Raw genomic sequence first — 8,951 nt, forward strand, 5'->3', positions numbered from 1 at the left:
ATTCCCAACAGTTCCATGATCTTCACGAGCTCGTCCAAACACCAATCTGATTCAGCGTACTTGCTCGAGAAGATGCACAATGCAATCTCCGATTGCTCGATCCTCTTTAAAAGGACGGAGAGATCTTGGCCCCAGGCATCTTTTGTGTCGATGTAGTAACTGATTTTAGCTTCTTTTAAGGCTGCTTCAAGATGGCTGATGAAATTGTTGCGTAATTCTTCTCCCCGGAAATTGATGAACACTTGGCACGGTTTCGGGAGTATCTCGGAAGCGGCCGCCATCGGAGAGTTTTTGTTTGATTGCAAGCCAGCATTCCCAATTATGAATGAAGTCAACTACGATGAATTTTATTCGTTTTTGTGTTTCTTTTTTTCCAACAACTTTTATATTAAGAGACAGGACCAAAAGCTAAGTTCAATTGTTTTTTTATTTAATGTTTTTTTTTAAAATATATTTAATTGATAGTGGACTGGATGTGGTAGCTGTCTTATGTTTTATAGAGTTGAAGTTGGCCAATTTCTGAATCTGTCTGGTTGCACGAATATTCAAGAGATGCAGATGGTAAAATAATGGTGCATCATCATGCATGCATGACGAGAGTTCACTTTTCTCTAAATTATCTTGAGAGAATTATACATTGAAGTGTCTTTGGTCTGATAGATAACCTACACTTTATTTCTTGAGAACGAATTTGGGAGACCATCAAACTCAGAGTCAAGTATTGCTTAAACTGAAGTTAAAGTAGTAAAATATGAAGAAAATTAGGATGTAATACAACTCGATATGATGATCAAAATTATAATGGCTGTAAACTAGGATTATTGAACAGCTAGATGAGATTTCAAAGTTTTTCTAACAATATTCATAAATCATAATATCAAGGGAGGATTCAATAACAAGATGGGGTTAATTAATTATGCAAAACACACATAACAAAAGAGAAAACATTAGGGATAATAAAACATATCAGCAGAGGCTGTGATTGGCTGTGAAGAGGTAGACATTATTTGCCAAGGGTTCATCAAATATTCAGGAATCTCAGGAACCTTTCCCACGACTCCTTCCACTGTCTCGATGATAGAGTTCAGTGACTGCAGCCGCTCGCTTAGCTCCCCAATTAGCTGGGCCCTTATAACACTGTTCTCGCTTTCGATATCCATGTAACGCATGGAAACCACAGCAATCTGGTTAGCAATTTTGGAATTTTCTTGAACAAGAACAACGCTCTCTCTAGATAGTACTAACAAATCAATACAATAAAAATACAATGTGTTGCTCTCCTCTTCTGACACATCAGTTTTTGTATTGAAGGAGAGACTGACACATCATAAAATGGTTTGCCTATCAAATTATAACAATTAAAACAGGTCAGCTTTTTTTTTTCTTATGTGGACAAAGCAAAGAATCGATAAGGTTTTGTCGAACACTGCGTTTAATCAATTATGTTCTTCCTCGCCGTGATACCAACCTTCGACCGACTCTCTCAACCAATCTGAGCAGATCCCAGGCTGATGTTAGCCCCATCGTTGGTCGATTGGTTGTGGTGGATTTCACAACAATGGAGTACGTAAACCCATAAGGTCTTCGATTAGATGGTCGCCGATTCAATGAGGTATGTTTCCCATCTCTCTATTCTTTGTTTTTAGGTTTTCTTGAGCTTTTCTATGATGCTACTTTTTTTTATTGAGCCAAGTTTCTTTGAAGCTCGTTCAATTTCTTTAGTATTGAAATGTGTTTGCCTAGCTCTCTCTTTTGGGGTCAAAATTACTCAAATACTTTTACTGATTTCGAACCTTAGGATTATTGGGTTTCAATGAGCTAACTTATATAGAACATGGAATTTGAGGGATACTGGATTCCGTTTTCAGCTCATTCATATAGATGCATTGAAGGCAGATGGCGTTATATTTCCCTATGCAGCTTTAAGATTTTTGCAGCTTTGTTTAACCCTTTGTAGTTCTTTTTTTTGTGTGCCTGCTTGGAATAGGTAGTAATGAAAGGCTTCAAAGACTGGGTTTTTGCTCTATCCAGCTCAATGGCATCATCTAGACCTCTTTTGGGCAGTGACCCTTTTTTCCGTGACCCACATGAACAAGAGGATAGCCAGTGTATGGTCTCTTTCTTTGGCTCATTACAATGAGATCAACAATTTTGAGATCTGCTTTACCTCTTCTTGTGCTTTACTTTACTCCCTGTGGTTTACTTTACTTGATCTGGATTGCTTCAGTAGATTTTGTTGCTATGTTCACTGCTTTTGTAAATTGAATTGGTCTTTACTTTCTGATACTTGATCCAATGGCTGAAACTATTTAGGTTGATTATTTGATCCTTCTCAAAACGATCTCTTCTTGCTGGTTTTTTAATGTTTTCTTTTGAATAATAGCTTTCACTTTTATTTTTAGCTCACGCACCTGCTGCACCAGAACCAGTTACACGCTCGGAATAATGGTTCAGTGGTGAATGCCAATCAGGTTCATTGTTAGAGAGTTTGCGGAGGCACATATGCCATGGGTCGACTGTATCCTCTGTTTATTCATTCTCATTTCCTAGATTTTTTTCTGATATGTTTGTGTAGCAATTCTTAGTACAATAGCTTGATCCAGAATATTAGATATGATGCGATTTGTTTAAACATTGTTATGGTATGTTACAATTGAGGTTCTCTAAGGGTTTATGATTAGGGTATATTCAAAAACTGGGTTTACAAGAAGAGAAAACTGGGTTCCAAGTAGCCTCACTGGTAATGCTTTGGGTCTTTATCTACTATGTTTTAAGATAAACCAAATACTGGGCTTATCTGTTGACATTAAAAGAGTAACTAACATTTTGAATGCTGGTCCATTGTCATTTTTCTTAATTGTTAATTGCATATGTGTGTTTAGCACTTGACTTGTGTTGGCCCTATTTTTCTGGCTATTTTCCCTCCAAAAAATCATGATTTCTTACTTATGCTTATTTTTTGTCCTTATACAGCATTACCGTGAGAACATGATGATGTGGGTATTTGGCTATGGCACTCTTGTGTGGAACTAATGATTTCACTACAATGAGAAAGTGTTAGGTTTCATCAAGGGATAGAAACGTATCTATGACTTTGGTAACTCTATAGTCTTTGGTTAAGGCTTTCACTACGAAGCCGCAAAACAAGTCACAAACCAATCCATAAGTGTTTAATTAACCAAACCGTAAGTGTTTAATCTGAGTTTAGTCTAGAGCATAGTGTTTAATGTCTGGTAGATATCTCCTTTAGTTTGATGGTATTGAGAAGCAGTAACATGCTTTGCCTTATTACACAGGTGGGGTTCAAGATGTTCTTAGGGGTCACTGCATCAGTGACAAGCTGGTACGCATATGAGACTTGCTGCAGTATAATCTTGGAGGACTTCCCAATACTTGCCAAGGTCTTTACTACTGCAATGTCTTAAGTGGAGTCATTAGAGGAGCTTTGGAAATGGTCAGTCTCCTTTTTATTCCCATTTTTTTGTTACATAAATTGCGTTTTTCAAACTTCTCATACAAACAGTCTCCCTAAAAACTTGAAATGAACTTCTCTTACTCCTCAATTACCAAGTGTAGAAGAACATTTTTGGGCTGAGTGCTTATGTTCTTTTATCCGTCTCCACAATGATCAGGTTTCGATGACATGGACGTGTGATGTTCTTCGAGGGGATGATGCTTATGAGTTGCAGGAGAAGCTACTAAAACAAGTCGCAGAGGAGTACAACGATGATGAACAGTTCGTTCAAAATTACAAATTTGTGCGAGGGAACAAACTGAATGTAACTACAATGGACTACAATAAAACCCAATACTAGCCAACTTTTTCTAAAGACCAAATAACCATTTAGCTTGTGATATGAGCGTTTAGTGGAGCAGCCGAGCAGCCGCTTGCTTCTATACCATGTACACGATATACTTGTGAGTTGGTATGTATCTTTTCAAATAATGTTGGCCGACCAAACAAGTTAAAAATAGAAACTTAGTGTGGTTTGAAAAATTTGTGTGTACACAATATGGTTTTAAAAATGTAAATATGTGTCTAAGCAAAAATAAAATTAAAACATAGTGCATATAGTTAATGAAACGATATATGTATGTATATTTAGATGAAGCATTCTTTGCATACGTCATTGAATACTCTTTAACAAATACGTCCCAACTTCAATCTGACTTGAGAGCATACGGTAAACTCAATATTATCTCAAGCTCAAAAATATTTATCATTTTCATTAATTCTTCTAATTCTACAGTTCAAGATATGGAAAACATTAGCAAATAAGAGAAATCAAAACATTTTCAGGCAATAATATAAATTTGCTGATGTATCTAAAAGATTCAAACAATTTTAATTTAATTATGATTGCAGAGATAAAACATATATAAAATAAAAAATCATCTAAAAATAACCCGCGGCGTAGCGCGGGTATCAACCTAGTTATCCTAACGAATTCACTTTCGTTACTGTGAAAAAAAAAAACCCGAGGTAACAAAATAAAGAATCAATTAAGGATCAGTTACTACTTGCTATTGTGGTATTTCCAAATGAAGCTAAGTGCAAATCAATGATTTGACATTTGGTAAAATAAGCTCCAACTTCATCAAATGCGAACTCTGTTGTTAGCAAAATCGATTTGAAGACAGTTACCTTTTCTTCTCAAAAGTGAGAGCAATTTTGCAAGAAACAGAAGCTAAGGCGTCTCTCCATCTCTCGGTTCTTGGTTTATCACACCGATACTCCCACTCTCGATCCCTAAAGATCTCCGAACGCTCCCCTGAGTTGTTTCACAGTCACTGGTTCCACTTTGAAAAAGATGGGAATGACCTGGAACAACACAACACGAGTACACGACGTTAATCATAAGTTAAAACCTAAAACTCGTATCCTGATCCGATCTCTACTAGTTAAATCGGAAACGCACCTTGAGCAAACTTTGATCTGTGAGTTGATTGATCTTCACGAGCTCATCTAAACACCATCTCGACTCCGTGTATCTCCTGGAGAATATGACCAACGCGATTGTGGACTCTTCTATTCTCACGAAGAGATTGGTGAGATCTTCCCCTATTCTCTCGAGTTTGTCTATGAAAACGTTGATTCGATGTCTCTGGAGAGCTTCCACGAGATGGCTGACGAAACCAAACCGTAACTCATCTCCCCGGAAGCTTACGAACACCTGATGTTGTTTCGCCGACTGTAACTGGCGGCCGTGAATGTCCATATATGGATCTATCAAGTGGAGTGTCTGTACTGAAACCTTAAATTATAAGTCAAACAAATTATTCTTCACACTAGATAATGGTGGGTCATACTTTAGTATTCAAATATTTTTATCTATATTATTATTTTAACAGCATTTTTCATAAGAAGGCTTGAAATTAAACAATATTTACATTATATGCCATTATAATTAAAACGTTTAATACAATTTATTTTTAAAAAATCAAATTAGGAAACTATAGTATCTTACTTTATTCAATTTGATTTTCCATTATTGGTTTGGCATTATACATGTTTTCCATTATACATAAATTGTTTAATGTTTTCTATATTAAAATGAATAGAGCAATTGATGTCAAAATGGATAAAAAAATATAAAAATAAACTAATAATGTATGATTTTATTATACTATATATATATATATTGTTTTAACCTCCACAAAATGATATTTGTTTTTTGACTAAAAAAGATGTGTCATTTATAGAGTTTTATGATGTCAAATACAAATATATATATCCTGTTGCACAATTTAAATAGTGAATACATCAAATTTAGTCATATGAGTAATATCAATAATATTACTAACTTTGTGATAATAAAACTAAATCGGTGTAAATATCAATAACAATACTAAAAGAGCAACAATAATTTATGGAAAATTTTATTTATCCACGGGTCCAAACCTAAACTAAAAATAATCATAAGAATGTGATGAGAATTAGGTTAATATTAGTACACTTATATATTTTTGCGGGTTGGTTTAAAAACACAAACAAAATATTTTAAAACTTAATTTTATATGAAAGGAGTTAAAAACCAATACTAACCTGCTCCATCATACTCTACTCAGATACAAAACTAACTATTTTTTTTAATAATTATTTTTGTTTTTTTCTCCACGGGTCCAAACCTAAACTAAAAATAATCATAAGTATGTGATGGGAATTAGGTTAATATTAGTACACTTATATATATTTGCGGGTGAGTAAAAAATATATATTTTTTGTGGGTTGGTCTAAAAACACAAACAAAATATTTTAAAACTTAATTTTATATGAAAGGAGTTAAAAACCAATACTAATCCGCTCCATCATACCCATAGAAAAAACTAACTAATTTCAAATTGGTGAATAAAATTTAAATAATTATATACTAACTACAAAGTATAATACATATTAACTAGTGCTGGGCACGGGACGGGTACCCTTGAATTTTTTCCGACCCTTTACTCGTCCCGACCATAACGGGTAACAGAAAAAATTTACTCATACTCGACCCTTAAATAACGGGTACCCGGAGAAACGGGTACTCGGTAAAAAATAGTTGACCCTTTAAGTACCCGACCCTTTATTATTACCCGGAAAAACGAGTACCCGATAAAAAAATGTCAATAATCGCAATAATAATTTTATCTTTTGAAATCCAAAAAATGAAATTTCATAAATTTATGCAATATATAGTTCCAAAAATTATAAAATTACGAATTTTGAAAATAAAAATAATATATTAATTCAGTTAGGCTAAGTTGAACTTAGGTTTTAACTCTAACTCTATAAATTAATAATAAATAATAATAATAATACAAAATATTAACGGGTATTTACGGATCGGNAGCAAAACGGGTAAAAGGGCCGAGTAACAAGACGGATATTGAAAACTAAACTAATACCCTATACTCGTCCCTTACTCACGGGTAATATAATTATAATACCCTTTACTCGACGCTAAAGCTGCGGATACCCTTTTTTCGGGACGGGTACGAGCCGAGTAACGGGTCGAGTACGGGTAACGGATATTAGTGCCCAGGCCTAATATTAACAGATGTTTACTTTCACAACAACTAATTTTGATTGAGTAAATTCCAAATAAAAGAATTTTGATTAATTAAATTTCAAATGAAAATAATAATTTTTAAATAGATAAATAAAATAAAATTACAAATATCTCAATATTATTGTGAAAAAGTTTAAAACATATATTTGATCCAACATAATATTTTTTAAGTAAGTTATATAAATATACAAAAATACATAATCCCGCGATGTATGGGTTAAAATCTAGTTTTATTTTTATAACAGAAGTTCCTGCGCTTCTGGGGAGGCCAGGTTGTGGCAGGGGATTCTGTGCCGGCATCTTTGCTACCTGTTTCTAAGGTTCCTGCGCTTCAGGGTTTCGGTACAATGGATGGTGAGCCGTTGTTGCATGTTGAAGTGGGGATGAACTTGGGTCACGATGAAAATCCTGGAGTGGCGGCTGTTTCTACTGGTCTTGTGGATCAGGTGGTAGCTCCGATAGCTAGTGAAACCTCGGACTCACCAGTTCTGAAGGCGGGTGGTCTGATTGGGGAAAGTTCGAACCCCACTTTTGATGGCCCAGATGCGGATTCAGAGATTTTAGGAGAAGGCTTGGCTGAGGGCGGGTAAGATTATATGGATACCTCGGTGCCTACTGAAGCCTCATATTCCTCAACCACGGTTGTGGATAAGGGGCGTAAGCAAAAAGGTTCTCTGGCTCTTAAAGGAACCTCTTCAAAGAAGCTAAACGTTTACTTGCGTGCAACACCAAAGAAGCGGCCTGCACCTAAATCTAATGATTCAGGCGGTGAGCGGCCTAACCCGAAGAACCAGGACACGGAGAAGGGAGCAGGTGGTGGGTCCAAGCCACCAAAACCACAGAATCATAAATGAAGATTTTAAGTTGGAACTGTCAAGGGTTAGGGAATAAAGCGACTATTGGTTATCTCAGAGATTTGTGGGGGAAACATAGGCCAGAGTTTTTGTTTCTTTCTGAGACAAGGCAATCTTTTTCTGTTTTAGAACCTTTTGTTGGTCATTTTGGTTTTTCTGATTTAAAAACGGTTGAACCCATTGGTTGTAGTGGGGGTCTTGCACTTTTTTATAATAATAATAAGAATAAAATCAATAATGTTTCTATTTATCTGCCTCAAACAGACTAATTGATGGCGAATTATTGTATAAAGGGAAATTAATTTATCTCACTTTTGTTTATGGTGATCCGGTTCTAAAGAACCGGGAGTTGGTTTGGGAACGGTTAACACGGATTGGTTTAAATAGGGATTCCCCTTGGTTTTTAATTGGAGATTTTAATGAACTAAAAGGCAATCATGAGAAGAGAGGTGGAAAATTGTGCCATGCTTCTTCGTTTGTGCCTTTTAACACTATGATTCGACATTGTGGTCTCCTAGAATTCCCTTCTCTCGGGGATAATCTTTCATGGCGAGGATGGCGGGATAAGAAACCAATAGGGTGCCGGTTAGATCGGGCTCTCGCCAATGAGGAATAGCATGATATGTTTAGGGATTCAATGATTGCCTCGGACCACAAGCCCCTAGTTGCGGTTATTGAAGACAAGGTACATAGGGGGCGAAGTGGTTTTCGTTTTGATAGACGATGGCTTGATAAAGAGGGTTTTTATGATGTGATTGCTGACGGGTGGGACAAAAATATATCTGCTACTCCCACCTTGATGGATAAGATTACCACATGTCGGAGGGCGATCTCTCGTTGGCAGAAGGCACAATTACCTTATGGGAGAGAGACAATTGAGGATTTAAAAGCTAAGTTAGCGGCAGCCCAGAAAAACGATGCCACTACGGTGGATGAACTTGCGGACCTCACCTGGCAGTTGCGGGAGGCGTATAAGGATGACGAAGTGTATTGGTATCAAAAAAGTAGAAGTCGGTGGATGAAGCTTGGGGATCATAATACTGGG

General features: G+C 36.1%; 4 protein-coding genes across 4 annotated transcripts in view; 2 read left to right on the plus strand and 2 right to left on the minus strand.

The window, feature by feature from the left end:
- The window catches only part of LOC104772842 (probable WRKY transcription factor 16), an 11,186-nt gene extending 10,457 nt beyond the window's left edge, over nucleotides 1-729 (plus strand). Inside the window, exons 5-6 of the mRNA XM_010497404.1 lie at nucleotides 501-561; nucleotides 661-729. Of these exons, the coding sequence (XP_010495706.1) occupies nucleotides 501-561; nucleotides 661-729 (130 nt within the window). The remainder of the gene's footprint in view (nucleotides 1-500; nucleotides 562-660) is intronic.
- On the minus strand, nucleotides 948-1,524 carry LOC109131255 (bZIP transcription factor 53-like). Its single transcript, XM_019241959.1, has 2 exons — nucleotides 1,469-1,524; nucleotides 948-1,230 (listed from the first exon to the last, which is right to left on the minus strand). The coding sequence occupies exons 1-2, from the start codon at nucleotides 1,522-1,524 to the stop codon at nucleotides 948-950; spliced, it is 339 nt and encodes a 112-aa protein (XP_019097504.1).
- LOC104771730 (trafficking protein particle complex subunit 3-like) lies at nucleotides 3,357-3,453 on the plus strand (the record flags this gene model as incomplete). The annotated part of the gene is given in 1 exon segment (XM_019242433.1): nucleotides 3,357-3,453. A coding segment is annotated over 1 exon segment (69 nt), but the record flags the coding sequence as incomplete, so codon positions are not given.
- Nucleotides 3,723-5,266, minus strand: LOC104771728 (protein PHLOEM PROTEIN 2-LIKE A8-like). The gene is made up of 2 exons (XM_010496306.1): nucleotides 4,920-5,266; nucleotides 3,723-4,822 (listed from the first exon to the last, which is right to left on the minus strand). Exons 1-2 carry the CDS (start codon nucleotides 5,217-5,219, stop codon nucleotides 4,751-4,753), a joined length of 372 nt encoding a protein of 123 aa, XP_010494608.1. The 5' UTR covers nucleotides 5,220-5,266; the 3' UTR covers nucleotides 3,723-4,750.

The sequence above is a fragment of the Camelina sativa genome, chromosome 20, assembly GCF_000633955.1.
Source record: "Camelina sativa cultivar DH55 chromosome 20, Cs, whole genome shotgun sequence".
In the NCBI taxonomy this organism is placed as follows: Eukaryota; Viridiplantae; Streptophyta; class Magnoliopsida; order Brassicales; family Brassicaceae; genus Camelina; species Camelina sativa.

Bases quoted from the DNA above. Each gene is read 5' to 3' on its own strand.
- LOC109131255 (XM_019241959.1), bottom strand. From the start codon at position 1,524: ATGGGGCTAACATCAGCCTGGGATCTGCTCAGATTGGTTGAGAGAGTC. The intron at 1,231-1,468 runs GTTGGTATCACG...AGTACTATCTAG, and splicing joins GTTGAGAGAGTCGGTCGAAG to AGAGAGCGTTGTTCTTGTTC.
- LOC104771728 (XM_010496306.1), bottom strand. From the start codon at position 5,219: ATGGACATTCACGGCCGCCAGTTACAGTCGGCGAAACAACATCAGGTG. The intron at 4,823-4,919 runs GTGCGTTTCCGA...GTGTTGTTCCAG, and splicing joins CAGATCAAAGTTTGCTCAAG to GTCATTCCCATCTTTTTCAA.